Source organism: Pimephales promelas, chromosome 24, assembly GCF_988280905.1.
Source record: "Pimephales promelas chromosome 24, fPimPro1.hap1.1, whole genome shotgun sequence".
Classification (NCBI taxonomy): Eukaryota; Metazoa; Chordata; class Actinopteri; order Cypriniformes; family Leuciscidae; genus Pimephales; species Pimephales promelas.
In genome coordinates this window covers 5,995,741-6,012,709 of record NC_142792.1, presented here as the reverse complement: position 1 = coordinate 6,012,709, position 16,969 = coordinate 5,995,741, and the positions used below count along the sequence as shown (strand labels likewise).

General features: G+C 37.4%; 4 protein-coding genes across 4 annotated transcripts in view; 1 reads left to right on the top strand and 3 right to left on the bottom strand.

Moving 5' to 3' along the window:
• Nucleotides 1–455: 455 nt before the first annotated feature.
• Nucleotides 456–1,758, bottom strand: LOC120476668 (hemagglutinin/amebocyte aggregation factor). The gene is made up of 4 exons (XM_089127228.1): nucleotides 1,628–1,758; nucleotides 1,466–1,544; nucleotides 760–948; nucleotides 456–680 (listed from the first exon to the last, which is right to left on the bottom strand). The coding sequence occupies exons 1-4, from the start codon at nucleotides 1,680–1,682 to the stop codon at nucleotides 524–526; spliced, it is 480 nt and encodes a 159-aa protein (XP_088983354.1). The 5' UTR covers nucleotides 1,683–1,758; the 3' UTR covers nucleotides 456–523.
• Nucleotides 1,759–1,939: 181 nt separating this feature from the next.
• On the bottom strand, nucleotides 1,940–8,408 carry mapk12b (mitogen-activated protein kinase 12b). Its single transcript, XM_039667777.2, has 12 exons — nucleotides 8,144–8,408; nucleotides 7,136–7,265; nucleotides 6,991–7,049; nucleotides 6,582–6,693; nucleotides 6,462–6,491; nucleotides 6,185–6,232; nucleotides 5,930–6,044; nucleotides 5,639–5,710; nucleotides 5,304–5,383; nucleotides 5,126–5,204; nucleotides 4,334–4,507; nucleotides 1,940–3,679 (listed from the first exon to the last, which is right to left on the bottom strand). The coding sequence occupies exons 1-12, from the start codon at nucleotides 8,260–8,262 to the stop codon at nucleotides 3,603–3,605; spliced, it is 1,095 nt and encodes a 364-aa protein (XP_039523711.2). The 5' UTR covers nucleotides 8,263–8,408; the 3' UTR covers nucleotides 1,940–3,602.
• Nucleotides 8,409–9,764: 1,356 nt separating this feature from the next.
• mapk11 (mitogen-activated protein kinase 11) lies at nucleotides 9,765–16,940 on the bottom strand. Its single transcript, XM_039667778.2, has 12 exons — nucleotides 16,683–16,940; nucleotides 13,614–13,743; nucleotides 13,414–13,472; nucleotides 13,092–13,203; nucleotides 12,929–12,958; nucleotides 12,693–12,740; nucleotides 12,501–12,615; nucleotides 12,126–12,197; nucleotides 11,312–11,391; nucleotides 11,096–11,174; nucleotides 10,642–10,815; nucleotides 9,765–10,465 (listed from the first exon to the last, which is right to left on the bottom strand). The coding sequence occupies exons 1-12, from the start codon at nucleotides 16,793–16,795 to the stop codon at nucleotides 10,392–10,394; spliced, it is 1,086 nt and encodes a 361-aa protein (XP_039523712.2). The 5' UTR covers nucleotides 16,796–16,940; the 3' UTR covers nucleotides 9,765–10,391.
• LOC120476623 (scavenger receptor cysteine-rich domain-containing group B protein) overlaps nucleotides 12,131–16,969 on the top strand; it is a 29,020-nt gene continuing 24,181 nt past the window's right edge. The window contains exon 1 of the transcript XR_016150119.1: nucleotides 12,131–12,245. The gene's annotated coding sequence lies outside the window, so the exon portion shown is untranslated. The remainder of the gene's footprint in view (nucleotides 12,246–16,969) is intronic.

The following is a 16,969-nucleotide window of genomic DNA, read 5'->3' as shown; positions in this document are numbered from 1 at the left end:
TTGCACTTTAGAACAATACTGGTACATCCAGCGACGGTCTCTGAAAAAAAAAAAGAAAAAGAAAAAGAAATCTGAAAATAATTTCTTTAAGTATTGTAATATGCAGTTTCACACATCATATTTCCTTCACCCTTTACACAGTCTACTTAAAACCTATATTCGAATGAACCGAATATTTAAGAGAGGAAAAAGAAGATTTTATTCTTCCTGAAAATATTATAACTCTGCTTCTTGAATTCTGAAACTATTCATTCTTATTGTGCAGCTGTCTAAAATCCTTAATTCTGATTGGTCAATCATGGCATTCTGCACTATATAATGACCACAGTCATTTCAATTGACCATGCTCTTGTATTTATTTGATAAGATGCCTCATAATACTCAGCCAGCCGGTCATTAACTCTTTCAGGTACTTCTGAAAGAGTTACCTGATTGATAACTCTTTATTTATTGATAATCACTATTACCCCTTACTTAACATTAACACAGTGTTCATGTCGTATTATTTTGAGGAGCTGAATACTTACTCTCCCATATTTGAATGGTAGCTTTCAGCACCCACTAGGTAGTTGTGGTTTGGCACGGTCCAGTGAAAGGCCTCATCAAAATAGTTCACATAAGTAGTCCACTCGCAGTGAGCAGTACACTCACTGTCACTTCTACAGCAGTGAAACTGCCACCTGTGTGGAAAAATGGTAATGACATCAGCTCCGGAGAACTTGTACAAAAAGTCAAAACCAGTCCAAAATCAGAGCTCACCGTCTGTCCTCATAGTAGTTGCTGTGGACGCTGCTCATTCCTGTCATGATGTGGCGTGGTGGACACTCAAAGTGTAGCAGTTGGTCAAAATCATTGGCGTAAGGGGACAAGAAACAGTCTGTAGCGGAGGTAAAGGTGTCTTTACAGCCAAACTCCCAAATCCTGTCCTCAGCTCCATCATCATGTTGGCTTTGATTTCATTATAGGCATGGAAACAGTGAGGGACATATTAATTATAACTTGATTGTTCTAATTATAAATAAGTACTAAAGTATTGTATTGTATTGTACTACTTTATTGTTCAGCCAAGGCTGGAACTTTTTCTTTGGTCTCACCAGACCTATAAAAACATCTCTATATACATAAAACATAAAACACATGTAAACCAATATTTCATTATGAAAATGTTACTATTGAAATGAGATACTCTTCTTCCTTTCCAAACCAAATATGACACTTTTAATCCTTACAGTTGTAACGTAATGCTGTTATTGTTTTCCACACTTTTTCTGGGGTTACAAGCTAAATAAATTGTACATAAATGATATTTTATGGTCAATAACATCCATAATTTTAGTGTTTGGGCAAAACTATTCATTAATCTGTATTTTTGTGGACTACAGTGGCCCATGATATTTTGACTTTTAATTTAATATTTTTACACAGATCTATACCTAATCTGAAGTACAATCTGCTATCTACTCACCTCTTTATGTAGGATATTGACTGTCCTGGAGGGCACTTAAAATCTAGAGGCTGATCATAGGTGTTTTCCCAGAGTAACTCTGTAGAGTTTGATTCAGAACAAACACTTAACAAGCTAATCTATTTATTTATAAAACAAATAGCCTTTCTTAAAGTTTCTCACCTTGTCCATTGGCCAAGAGACCTGTCAGCAGTAGAAAGAAAGCTGATCTCCTCATGGTGTTAATGTCACAGTACAAGACAACTTAAGACAAACCTACAGCTTTTATACAGACCTCAGGACTTTTGGTCACATACGGTCAGTTTGTTGCTTAACAAGTGGGATCCAGTCGTGTTTGAACAGGTGGGACTAATTGGACTATTTTAGGGGGGTTTCTCAGGAACAGACCTGCCGTCCTTGAAAAATAATCTTTACTTTGCAGAAATTTGTAGTTGTTTTTATTTGCCAGCACAGCCAGTATAAAAGCGCAGAAAGTAAGACTTTAAAAAAGGATCACCATTTAATTTAGAAATTTTACATTTATAAAGCACAAACATCAAGTTCAAGTTTATTTCGGGAAGACATGGCCACTTGGCCCGTTGTTTCACAGAATCACAATAGCATGGCAGATGCTCTTTTCTTCATTCCAGTCTCCATGCATACTCCGAATCACAAACATGTAACACATCAATACAAACATTACTAACAAGAGCGAGGTCACCCAAATATCTTACACAAGATATATTCAAAGTTAACTTCTAGTTAAAGTCAAGATTCTCTCTGCCATTGGTGTATTACTCCATCTGCCTGTTTCTATAGCTAAATGATGACCTGAGTATCTGAACAGGAACAGGGATCAGCTGTATCTCTTCTAGCATCAAGGACTTTCATTGTGAATATTTATTCAACTCTTTTTTTTTATAGAACTACCACGCATTATATATTTTTTCTCCTAATCACTGATTCAGAATAGATGTGAATGTTCTTTGAGCCTCCCAGGCTCTTTAAAAACCATAAATGTACAACAGAACTCTAATGCAAGAAACCCATGTTTTTATACCTACTTTATCTAATTGAAAAGCATGTTATAACATTTTCTTTGATAACGATGAATAGACATGGACACTAATTGTATCCAGTACATGATACATCTTTTCATATAGGTAATATAAAATACAAATCTACCTAGATTTACCAAAAGAGCTGCATTTCTCACACTTATACTGATACACAGGAGTTTTGTTTTGTTTTGTTTTTTTACAAAAAGATAACTGAACATTTTCAATACACTCCACTGGCTCAAAGGCATATCTCAGATCCATAATACATCATGGGAGCAACCATGTGGTCGAACAAATACAAAGCTTAGTTACAGCTAAAGCAAAAACGTCCCTGCCATTTCTGCTCCAAAATATCTTACAATTTATGCCAGGTCAAATTAAACTTATGCTATTGAAACCGGAGCTTCTTTTACATAGTTCAGCCAAAGTGACTTGCGTGTTGATTTTTTCATTTTGATCAGCCAGTATTTTATCGTCTGTTTAAAAATAGTGCATCATGCGCCTTTAGCAGTAAACAAGCAGAGCTCTTAAATATTAGGCTACCATTTTAGATAAGCAGAAAGGCAAATTTTACTATTTTAGTTTTGTGTTGGGTGCTTGATTAGAAACTTCCGTGTGTTTCCTAAGGAAATGCTTCCTCAGGGTTGCACTTGGAGAAGATAACTATTACCTCACATTATTTACTGAAAATTAAAATGTTTTATTAATAACAAATAATGAGACATTCATTAATAAAAAAAATAAGTGTGTTGTTAATTGTGCTAATCATGGCATATTCCATGTCAACTATCGCATTAAGTTAAATAAGTGATCGGTAAAGTAAATATATTGTCTACTGTCACACTGAAATCATAGCACTCAAATACAATGTTTTTGGGGTGCTTTTGGTTGCAGGTAAAATGGATTTAGCATATTCAAAGCGTTTAAGAAAGATAATTCACACAACCTTATGAGCTATGACAAACACACTAACATTGATTTACTTACAAAGTCATACAGTTTACATTCATTCCATTTTCTGTTCTCTCTCTCTCTCTGTAACACATTTATGGATATCAATGACATGAGATGTGTAGTTTGTGTATCTGCGACATCTCTCAGAGGGATGTTTCTTTAGGGTCTCTGATCTCTGTGGCGGGTGGCTGAAAGGATAGGATCTCTGTAAAAGTGTGACCTGCAAAGTGAGAGACAGAAACGACAATGAATCAGAACTAAGAATCGAGTTCTGGTTCTGCTGCCTCCGGCATTATTGCTCTTTATGAGCTTATTATCTCTCTTCATGTTTTTTCACACTTCTCCCAGCAACCAAACATATGTTCTAAATTCTAAATATGTTTTGCTAATGTTCCCGTTCAAGTGTTTATTTCTGAATGTTCTCTAAACGTTCAAAACACTGCAAAAAAAAGTAAATAAATACATTTCTTGATTATGCGAACATTAAGGGAAGATTCCAATTTATCATTTTGCAAACATGTTACTTTTGAATCTTCTCTAAAAATTTTGAAACAAGTATTTACATTTAAAAAATGTAAGACAATTATCCTAAATGCTTCAGAAAAAAAAAAAAAACATTCCATGAACATAACATTTTTGTGCTAACATTTTGAGAACATTATTAATGATCAGGTAACGTAGAAAAAACATTCTATTAACGTTTCTGGAAGAACGTTTCTTCATAACTTTGAGAGAAGCATGCCAGAACATTAGCCAAAATTCTAAGAACGTTCCATGTTTGCTGGGATTTATTCTTCCTTAACCTCAATGCAAAGATATGAAACCTAGCAATTCTCTTATTTTAGTTATTAACTGTCAAGACTTTATCTCATACGTTTCCATTGCTCCAGAGGCAGTTCTGTGTTGTCCATGGAGTGGTCATACGGCAGGGCCTCCGTCTCTTCCTCAGGTTCTCTGAACTCATTAAACAGCGGGAGCTCAAGCGCCTCTGCAGCGCTCACACGTTTCTCTGGATCCAGAACAAGCATCTGCTCCAGAGCACTCACCGCTAAAAAAAACACACACTTTACACAAAAAACTCTCAGATAAACCTTACAATTCACCCATAAGACTAGCTATGTTTCCATCCAAAGTTGCAAATTAAATTTAAAATATATGCAAATTCTGAATTTCGCACCGTTTCCATCGCCTATGTTAAGGAGAACAAAATCGTCCTCTGGGAAATTGGAGTAATATATAAATTGCTGCAATCGGGAAAGCCACTGTGGCTCTTTTTCCTACAACATAAATGACTTCATAGAGTGCACAGACAAATGTTATCTTGCATTCAAAGGCGGATATCTGGTGTTTGGGAACGCAGTCACAGTTCTGGGACGTCATTATACCCAAACATTTCAGAATGGTCAAACCAACATTTGAGATGCTGTGCCATGAAATTGCCACTGATTAGTCACAACCTTAGCTGAGGTAAAGCCAAGTACTTTGTGTGTGTGTTTTGAGGGATTTATTCTGTAAATGTATTTCCATTGTAGTTAATGCATGTTTTTTTTTATCAGCTACAATTGTCTGCTTTAACTGAGTGCATTTTCTTAAAAATGTGCAAAAAAAAAAAAAAAAAAAAACCCAACTATGTAGTGTTTATTTAAATGAAATTAAAATAGCTTACCCTTTGTGCTGGCTTTGAAGAAAAAGGTGTTTAAGTCTTTCTTTGGTACTTTAGGTAGACCTCTGATGTAGTTTTTGGCCTTTATGGATGGATTAAAAACAAAAAAAAGCATTGATTGTCCATTTCAATGTCTAAATGTATGTAAAGTAGTGTTTCTTTTGATCTGTTATACACTCACATCTTGGCTTTGTAGCTTCATAATGAAATCCGGTGCTGGCGTTCCTGTGATTTTCATGATCTCTCTTAGCTGGTCCAAGTCTACAAGTCTATGTCAAGGATTCAGTGAACGCATAGAGACAGTACAAGCCCTTTCTACTTTAAAACCTGTGTAATCTCTATTGTGGATAGTAGTAAAGCATTTTGGGAGAAAGCTATGTCAATTCAGTTGTTTGAAAATGGAAAAATGTGCCGTGAAAAAACAACATACTTTTTCCATTAAGTCATCAAATCATCCAAACACTTGCACGTGTGAAAGTAGAAATTGTTTCAGTTACATAATGAGGAAAAAGATACGGTCATTTCCTTTAAAAAGTGGCCTTCCAAGTAACATCTCCGCCATGATGCAGCCCACAGACCAGATATCAACTACAACAGAAAAAGAATGTTTGAATCACATCAGTCAATAAAAGTATTTACATCAAAAGTGAATGGGTGTTGCGTCCGAAATCTGGCATTTATAATGTCACACACTGTTTTCCGCCTACTAGTAGGGAAGAATGCGATTTCGAGTGCAGCCCAGGACTCTAGTGTGTCATTGTGATGACCTACAGTGCCATCTAGTGATTAGGGATGTAATAACTACACCTGTTTGTGAGTAGTGCATCCAGTTGAGGATAACCTCAGGTGCTCTGTACCAACGAGTCACCACATAACCCGTCATTTCTGAATCTGCCTGACGTGCGAGTCCAAAGTCCAGGATCTGAACACATTTTTTATACACATTTCAATATTTTTGAGGGGACCAATATTTGTAATCTTACATTAAAAACTCCAGCTTTTGAGGAAAGTTGTTGTAGACATTCTTCATTTATTGCACCATAGACCGAGTTGGTTTAATACCTTCAGCTCACAGTCCTGGTTCACTGCCAGATTTCCTGGTTTGAGATCCTGAGGAATGACAACCAAAGTACACATTTACAAAAAAACACCAGACTAATAATAAATCTAATTAGAAAATAAAGAGCTCCTGTTTATTACATATAAAGAAACATCAATACATTTTCTCAGAGAGGAGAAAAGAGAAGGGATGGACAGAGGATGAATGAATGTCAGGGTTGAATGAAGTGGTCACCCAACCCCCTCTGTGCATCTAATTAAACTCTCAGAGGTCACATACCCTGTGAATGATCCCGGCTGAATGAATGTACTGTGGGAAAAGACCAAGACGGAGAGATTTGTAGTCACCTCAAAACTATAAACAAGCACAGGGTGTTTCACAAATGTGATTGTGTCTAACCTTGAGACCCCTCAGTATCTGATAGACCAGAAACTGCACCCTGTCCTCGGATAGTCTCTCCATTTTCATCAGCTTTCCCAGATCAGTTCCCATAAACGGCATCACCAGGTAACTGAGAGAAAAAAGCCATTAGCTGCTGTTCCACTGTTATTAGTATTAGTCCTTTAATAAACGTTTGCTAATGTTAATTATTATTCTAAATGGTGCACTTTCTTAAAAAAAAAAGGTACAAAAGCAGTACCCTTTAAAAAGGTTCTAGGTCTACCTTTGGTACCATCACCTTTGAGGTGCACTCTTTAGTCACAAAGGTGTACCTTCTGAAAGCATACCACCCCAGAGACAACTTTATCTTGTAAAAATCCTATTTTGAAGTTTGTAGTTTGTAAAAGTGTACTGTAAAAATACTCACAAATCCTGAAATCTGTCCAACAAGATTTCCGAGGTAAAGACATCCAGAAGCCCAATAACCTGTCCAGTTAACAAAGTGATTATAAAAATCTGACTTTTCATAGAGATAGAGGCAAAAACAGGGGTAAGGAAAATAGTTAACCTACATTCTCATGTTTCATGTGCTTGAGGAGTCGTAGCTCTCTGTAAGCGCGTTTGGCGAACAGTCTGGACTGGAACGGCCGGTGGAGTTTCTTGATGGCCACACGCACTCCTGTCTTACGGTCAATGGCGGAACTTTGGACAGATTGAATGGAGGAAGATCAGTTCTTGATACATGTTCTTATACAACACTTTAGATACTGTGGTGTTAAAGTGCAGTGAAGTAGTCCCATCCATGGACATTATGTGGTCATTTTTCTACGTCTGAACCCTAAAATGTGGTCAGCAAAGAGGTTATGGATAAAGTGTAGTGCGCAACAGGTTCAATACACAATCTGAAACTTGAGCAACTTGGATAAGTGAAGAATCAAATGGAAAGCCATCTGAAGACCAACACAATGTCTTTAATTCGGCAACTTCTGCTTGTTAAACGCAGACAATGGCATCAGCAGGGAGGCTTTGTTGCGCAACCTCTTGTCTTGCAAAGAGAGAAAAGTTTTTCGAGGTTTCACAGTTTCGCCCAGATAAGCGTGAGGCCAGGAAGAGGAAGAAAACGGTTGGAATTATGACATAATTAAAAAAACAAGGCCAATCTATCAGCGTTTGTTCATTGCACAGCTTCCTTTAGAAATATCCTCATTTCTACAGAGTTACAGAGTCATTACTGCATTCTTTCAGCGTGTAAAGTCATTTTATCAGACTACGCTCGAGTTTGGGGGCTCCAAACAAAATGCATTTTCATAAAACTTTCTGCAGCTACAAAAATTTACTTTACAAGTTAGTGTAACAGAAGTTGCGTTCGCCTGAACTGAAGTAACCATAGCAACAATATGCCGCTCGAACGCATTCTTTTTAGAATATGGTTATTGGATGTGAAGAGCTATCCACAAGCGCAAGACGCACATTTGCACTAAATTCCGAAAACTATACGAAACATAAATTATTTTTAAAAGCCGACCCCTTGACATACATTGAATAATTCAGAAACTTTTAAATACTAACAATATACTTACCAGACCGTTCCGTATGCTCCGGTTCCTATCTGAATAAGATCTCTGTATCTTTCCGGCACGTCCCAAACGGTTCTGTTAATGTCCTGGCGATAAAATCCTGCCCTGGTTCGCACTGACATTCTCAGAGGTTGTTGAAAGTATATCTTTCTGCCCTTTTTTACGTTCTCATTTTTGATCGAGAATTTTGATTCAGAAGCTCTCACAGAAGAGCGCAAACGGAACGCAACTTGGTGGAGCAGTGGAAGATTTGGGGGCGGTTCAAAGTTTCCACAATTACGCGCTGGAGATACGCACTACAGCATTGTAAAGCTGCTTTTTCGGCACGTTATCTGATTTGTAAATGAGATTCAATCAACTGACTCCCTTTAGTTTTAAAATAGGCAACACGGTGCTAGTTTCAGGGAAAGAGTTAACAGTTTTTTTTATTATTTAGAGAGTGGGTGAGGGGAGGACATGCTGGTGGGACTGGTCGAACTCACAATGGGAGAAAGACACATCCAGTTCCACTGAAACTGCTGAAGGCAGTGGTTTAACTTTGTTTAAAAGGCATGCAGGAGACCAGGAGGAGGGTTGAGAATGAGATATTAGGGCAAAGTGCAAAGGACACATCAGGACATCTGAACAACACATCACAAATGTTACACTCTGTTTGTACCAAGTAGTTAGTGTAGTAAATGTATTTTAAACTATTACACATAGTAGCCTACTGTGCTGAAGACAGCTAGCTGTTGATAATGGTAATTTGCATTACAACATGTAAAGAATCCACACCCATTTAACTTCAGATGATGGTAACTAGTTTCATGACATCAACGTTTGTTGTCATTCAGGATCTTCCGAAACATGTTGAGAACATATTTAGAAATAAGTGCAACTTGTTTTACCACTTCCTGAAATGCAGTTTCCTATTTTGAAAAAAACAAGACACAGTCATTCCGTGTTAACATCTGCTGCGTTTACCCAAATACTTTTCAGTTATTGTGTAATTAATTTTAATAGAAAAAAAAGCGTCCAGAAGACTTTCTGAGAAAATTGCTTTCTCAAAAAAAAAAAAAAAAAAAAAAAAAATTAGGCTATATTATATTATATAAATTATTTTGGCCTTCATAAAGAGCTTTTGACCTTTTCAATTACCGTCACCCCTTCATTTCAAACCTTTTTGTCATTATTTTCATATATAAATTATTTAAAAATGTCTAAATTTGTATATATATTAAATATATAAATACAACAATATATATATTCATATTTTTTCACTTATATATTTTATATAAATAAAACAATATTTTATTGTTGCTCAATATCAATATTCTCATGTTTTTCACTTTTAAATGATAATGTCACAAATGTAAAAATAAATACATAAAACATCTTTGATGATCCTAGGAATAATGTTCTTTATGCAAATTATGTTACTTCTTTCTTTTTCATTTTGGGATGAAAATGACCCCTTGACATTTCTTGGCAGGTTTTGTGAGATTGACCCAAACATACAGTATGAATACAGTATTAACAACTGACTTATGGGGGAAAAGTGGATGTGGAAGCCTATTATATATTGCCATAAATGACATAAATCTGCCTACTGGCCCTTTAAATAACTTGAGAACAGTTTGAAACATTGTTTGTACAGCATGTATTTTTTTTAAACAAAACAACTCATTAATATTTTTACCTGACATGTGAATCAGTGTGATAACATGATGCGTTTGAGGTATGTTAAATTCAAAAAGCCTTGCAAATGCAAAATGAGTTAAGACAGATTGCGTAACTGATTTGATTGTATGCAGACTTTTGTACACTGATGCATATATAAACTTTAAGACACACATCCCACTCCGTCCAGTATTGTAAACATATTTATCTCCAGTGTGGCCTTCTCCTCCTTTTGCTAAATTTATTTTGGTCTTGTACGAAAGACACCATACCCTGCTTTCTCCTAGACACCTGTCTCACATCAAATATAAAAAACACTCAAAACACACAACTCTGCACACACACACACAACATGCACCTTGAAATATTAATACTTTTTTATGTTCCAACAATACCAGTCATGTTTTGCTCTTAATTAAATGGGTGAATGAACACACACCCACATACAGGAAGGGCGTCATGCCTTTTAAATACATTGTCATTGTCTCTGGTTGGACTGCAGTCTGTTCATATATGTCCATCAATCCTGTAATTCGTTTGTTTGAAGGACGGACAGTGGGGAGGTTGGATTGGATCTTCCTGGATTGTAGTTTTATTGTTCAACCTGAAGGCTTTCAGTTTTTTTGGGAGGATCTTTGAAACTGTTTACTTCTTCAAACACCAGCTCTGTGGAGGGAGAAAATAGACACGTACAGCTCTAAAATGTAAGTTAACTGTGTTGATCGTACATTACGACATGTCGATTTCAGCAGATCATGTTTACATTGATTTTCTGAATGAACAAATCGCTTCATCATGGCGGTGTTTAGTGTAACAACATGTAATGTAAGACTCCCTCTCACCCTTCCACTCCTCCAGTGTGCGATCCTTGCTCTCAGGGGTCTGATCGTACGGAGGGGCCTCCGGTTCATCTTCAGGATCGTGGTATTGGGAAAAGTACTGATGGCACAGTGCCTCACTGGCCGAGATCCTTCCGTCACAGTCTAACACCAGCATTTTCTTTAGCAGATCAACAGCTAAAGGGATAAAACAATTAGAACTTACTAATTTTTTAGAATCACATTTTTGGTAACATTTTATTTTAAGGTGACTTAATTACATATTACTAAATGTACTTACTATAGTAATAACAGTAACTAACCTTAAATCAAACCCTAACCATAATCACAACTCTATAGTAAGTACATGCACTTAATTAATATTACTCAGATTTGAGTAAGTACAATGTTACTACATCACCTTAAAATAAAGTATAACTACTTTTTTTTTTTTTTTTAAATAACATGTTAGCCTCACCAAGTGGATTTGCCCCTCTAAATATCTTCCCCAGGTCCTGCTGGGGCATGTGCGGAAGAGACTGGATATACTTCTGAGCCTGGGTGCATAATACAAAAAAATCAAGAGGTTAAACTCTGCTTTGAATTTCAGTTCATCTATCATCCATCAAGAACATGAATTCATTGTTAGTATTTATAAATGAAACCGATAACCGAACGATTTGTCTCTTCTCACATGTTCTGAGGAAATCTTCTTTAAAACGTCAGGGGTGGGAGTGCCTACCATCTCCATGATTCTCTTTAACTGATCAATATCTGAAGAAATCATGTTAAAGATTATACAGATCAGCATCGTATCCTTATTTAGATCCACCTAGATGTATTTTAATGAATGCATTGGACGTTAACAGTGAAACCAGGCCTAAAAAAGTCTTCATCCCAAGTTGCAACTGAAAGTGAAGTCTGGAATAGAAAGCGGATTTCTAGTTCCTGACAGTCAGCTTATAATGTAATTTGAACCACTTAGGCTGTGCTTCCCTCAGTTACCTTACAGGAAGCTAGCCTGGCTAACGTCAGACCCAAGACTTGGGTCTGGGAACCACATGTTCATTTGGTTTACGAATGCCCAAAGCTGTTTATTGGGTGCTAAGAATGTCTATCAAATGCGCCTCACAGCTCATAGCCAATCGTTTCGATTATACCAGATGACGTATGTAGAGCGACAGAAATTAGACAAGGAAGAAGACGATGGGTCAGAGATGGTAACTTCGCGTCTGCTGCCATGTTGGATCCATTGGTAAAAACAAACTGCTTCGGTGTGTCGCATAGACGTCGTCATCGTTTTGCTGCTCTTTCCCCGTTCTGTGATTGATTCCCTAGATGAGGGAAAATTTGGTCCATGGTATCCAGACTACAGCGTGAACAAAATCGTGCTGCGGCCGGCAAGGTAGTATGGGGAAACCCAGGCTAACAGGAAGCACAACTCACTCAAAAACCACACACATACACACGAAGAGACGGTCTAAGTGGCTCTCTTAATCGAAGGATACAATCGTTGCCAGGAAACAAAACCTTCCCCTTCAGAAGTTCACCCATGATGCATCCAACAGACCAGATATCCACTGTAAAACAGATATGTATAACCAACCAGTTGCACAGAATATAAAGACGTATGTATCTATGTATGTAATACATGTATGTATGTATGTTTCTAATCTATCTATCTATCTATCTATCTATCTATCTATCTATCTATCTATCTATCTATCTATCTATCTATCTATCTATCTATCTATCTATCTATCTATCTATCTATCTATCTATCTATCTATCTATCTATCTATCTATCTCATATATATATAGTTGCAGTTTTGTAAAGTACAAGCACTTGAGATTGAAGTGTTTTTAGGTTAAGCCCAGTTTACCTGTCTGGTTGTAATGCATCCAGTTGAGCATGATCTCGGGTGCTCTATACCAGCGAGTCGCCACGTAACCCGTCATTTCGTCATCTGTCTGCCTGGCTAATCCAAAATCCAGGATCTGACAGTTTTGATTCAAACAAATTAGAACCAGAGAAATGCATTGTGGTAATGCAGGAGCATTGTGCTTGCACTCACCCTGAGTTCACAATCTTCATTCACCGCTACATTGCTGGGCTTTAAGTCCTGCAGACATGCATATAAATTACAATTGTGACATATTGTGCATATTGTTAAAATATGAATTATGCCGTTGCATGTTGCCTGTACTAAACCCAAATATTTTCCATTATGCAATATTTTTTTTTAAAGACTCCAGCGGCCTGTAAAGTGGACGCTAAACAAAAACTGTGGAGTAAAGGAAAAGTACTCACTCTGTGGATCAGGCCAGCTGAGTGGATGTACTGTTTGTGAGGAGGTCAAGCCATGAGATAAAGACAAGAGTTTACGCTGCAATTCATAACTGATCATAACATCTGCTTGCTTCAGTTTATATATGTGTGTTTGTGGAAAAAAAAGAACGCAAAATGTACTTGCCTTAAGGCCCCGGAGAAGCTGATAGATGAGGAACTGTACGTGTTCATCTGACAGTCTTTGAAATTTGACAATGTTGTTGAGATCCGCTCCCATCAGGTTGGTCACAAGATAGCTATAGAGAGACAGAGTCTTAGCTTATATCCGATCGAAGCTTTTTAAATCATCTTTGCTTGCAAATGCAAAAGAATATTGTTTGATAACTGGTCAGCTGCAAGGGCAGATGGTTTTAATCAAATTAAATAGGCATTTTCAGCTCCCCTGACATCTGATAGGATTTTATGTGCTCTCAAATGCAGATAATTGACACTGGGCAGACACTCACACCTCATTGAATTCTTCAAGAGAAGCTGATGGGGTGAAAACATCCAGCAGTCCAATAACCTGGATGACAAGAGCAAATCACATGAGTGACACACAAGTGGCTCTAAACTTAAAGATAAATCTGAGAATGGTGTGGTTTGCAGGAATGGACATTTGGGATGTGTATATTTATATGTTTGCATGTGTTTTCGGAGGACTTACATTCTCATGCTTCATGTGTTTGAGCAGTCTCAGTTCTCTGTACGTTCTTCTGCTGTGGATGAGAGACTGGAAGGGTCTGGAGAGCTTCTTAACAGCCACTTTCTGACGAAGACGCACATCATATGCTGAGCTAGAGAATGAAAAAGTGTTATACAATGATTTGATCAAATTTAGAACTAATGTTTTTGCTGAGACAATCGTCATGAGAACAGGATTTTTGATATGACAACGCCGCGACTTGTACGTTCCTGTGTGACCTTTTAAAATGGTATTACTTCCTCATAGAGACCCTTATTACGCTGGCTCTTTATGAAAGCATTCGTATGTTCTTTATTGAACCACATGCCCAAGAGAAACATGTCGAACATGAGTGCAAGACACAGAAGGAATTAAAAGGTACATAGCAAAATTGACATTTGTCTCACCTTTCAGAGGCTCAGTTGAGACTGATTAGACATGCTAATTATTTCAATGTTTCAGAAGGGCAGCTGAAAAATTGAGCAAAAGTAATTGCGTCAGTGAATAATGTAAAAATTCCTGCTGTAACCCAGTACTTTTTTAATGTACTTTAGTATATTAAATTAAGTAAATCAATCCATATCTGTCTGGTCTACAGAACTTGATGGAATTCTTCAATATTCATCAATCAAAATGCGAGATGCAGTCCCTGAATTTTATATCTACAAATGAATCATGCAATATTTGTATTTTTTATTTTATTTATCTAATTTATTTTATTATTTTAGTGACACACTGAAGTCTACAAATGAATCGTGCAATATAGGTATTTCATTTCATTATTTTATTTTATGGCCATACTTAAATCTCTGACTCCGTTAAAGACATAGAGGTTAAAGACAAAAACACCCAACCCCCATTTGGGACGCTCCCATCCCTTGATTCAACCCTTCCACACACCAGGTCTGCCCTGCCCCCTTCCTTTAAAATAAATCAGCTCTGCTGTGAAGAAGTCAAATAATCACACAATAGATAGAGGCTTAACGTGAACAATGCAAATTCACAGCTCATTTGAGTAAGCGTTAGTGAGAGTGTGTGTAAAAGATTCTTGGGGTATGAAATGACAGACATTTAAATAAGGATTTTTGTTATATCTATATTCAAATTAAGAGATTACAAACATATCAGGTTTAACATGAATTAGGATGTTGTAACTAAAAGACTATTGCACTGTTGGTTTTGCATGCTTTATTAAAGCACAATGGGACAAGGCTTCTTCTTATTAATGAAAATACATAACAATAGCTTAATCAAGCCTCTCATGTCAGATGACACACTGAAATGTCTCTATAATCATATCCCCGGGCTGTTAGAAATAGCTGAAGTCGACATGGGATCCAATCAGCGGCAATTAAATCCTCTGTGTAAATCCATGCATCTTTTAATACGATAATGAAATAATTAGGTCTCAGGTGGTCTCAGGATGTTGTGGGGCATCTGCTTCACTGACAATGAAATGAGCTGCATCGCGTCATTTTTCAGAGCTGGCAAATCTCCCAACCAAACAGGAAGATAAACTGGTAATAGCTTCTGAAACATGATGCCATGTGATGCCCTCAAGCAGTGTTCTCCTCAGCTATTTTTTTCCCCTTCCAAATGCCTTTAGGTTTGGTATATTTGTTAGTTAGCTTCCATTTAACATTGTCAACCACAATGTCTTTCAGTACACTAATTTCAGCATCTGCCTGAAGTAAACAGGACCTGAAAGCCTGCAGCTTAAAATGACGAAGAGAATGTTGCTGTATAGATCAATATTCATCTATGTAGAATATTAGTGATATTGTGCCTCTTTAAGCCATTGTGTATTTTCTTTCTGTGATATCTTGACGCCATAATGAGTCAGACTGATTTTGACTAACTGAGCTCTTGTCGCAACAGTAGCTTGCAGATGTAATGCTGAGCGGAAATGGAAATGCCTGATTACACAACAATTGTGAAACTTGGTTTGCAAAAAAAAAAAGTTGGGAAGAGGAAGAGAAACATGTTCACTTGCAAACTTAATTTAGCATATTATACGGATGAGACATGGCTGAGTTGAGTATAAACTGACTGACATGTTCACAATATTTGCAATTAGTGTGGTGAAAATGGGAAGATACTGAAGCCAGAAGCTGCGTCACCATGGCAACCGTTTCAGTCAGTCACAGCACGAGGGAGGCTGGAGGGCTCTAATGTTGTAGTTGAGATGATACAGAGTGCAATGTAGATCTCTCAGAATGAGTGCATTATGTCAGGATGATATATCTGGATGTTTTCCCGTACAGATGGACATCAGATGCAGATGGGGGTGTGGCACTGGCAACTCCATGGTCTTGCTTTACCGGAACTGAATAGGCCTAGCATGTTGTCTAACTAGCAATATCGTCATATCAGATGAGTATGTTGAAAGGTTGTTTATACATCCTATCTAAACAGAATCTGATGCCTTAGTATGTGCTGAGTCTGTATATAAATACTACCTGCGAACACCTGTTTTCTTTCAGATCTGCATTTTTGTTCTTGATGGACTACAAGATACGTAATTTAGGTGTTGGTTCGGCATCACTTAGATTATTATTTTTTACTTATCTACTACAGACACGCCACATCAAGGACATTACATCTCCAGGAATGATTGACACATGTCAGTAAACAAAAGGAGCAGCAGCCTTCATCACATTAGAACCAAATATAAAGAGCAATGCTAACAAATATAATTTTCAATATTTTCCAGCCAGTGGTTAATTGTCATTGTGTAAAACGTAAGATTATTGTTTTCTCTTAAGATGCATGCCGGATGTTGTTTTGCAGGCTTTATTCCTGCCTCACCCTCTCCTCTTCTTGGAGGCTAAATTACGAATCTTACTATGACGAAGGCTAAGCTAGTTAATATTAATTTATTCACTCTGACGTTACTCGCTAACTTTCCTGGAAAGCCGAGAGGTAATATTCATGAACCACGCCGTCGACAGCGGTCTGAAGTCGTTTCAGCCAATCATAGGTTGCGTCGTTAATATTCATTAGCCAAACCTTACTCATAGTAGTGTTTGTAGAGTCGCCTGCTGGACTCACCATACGGAGCCATATGCCCCTGATCCAACCGGTGTGAGATTCTGGTATCGCTCTGGCACCTCCCAGACAGTCTTGTTTAGTTCTTGCCGGTAGAATCCCGGTCTTGTCGACATATCTTCCGTTTGAAAAAACGCTGTTTTATTGCAAAACTGTCGGGAACAATATTAACGCATCCGCATGCGAGATGTGCCTATGTGTGGAGGCAGCCGGCTTTAGTTCCTCTTCATCTACTTGCCAGAAATGGGAGGAACCGTCTGATTCGTGTGTGTGTGTGTGTGTGTGTGTGT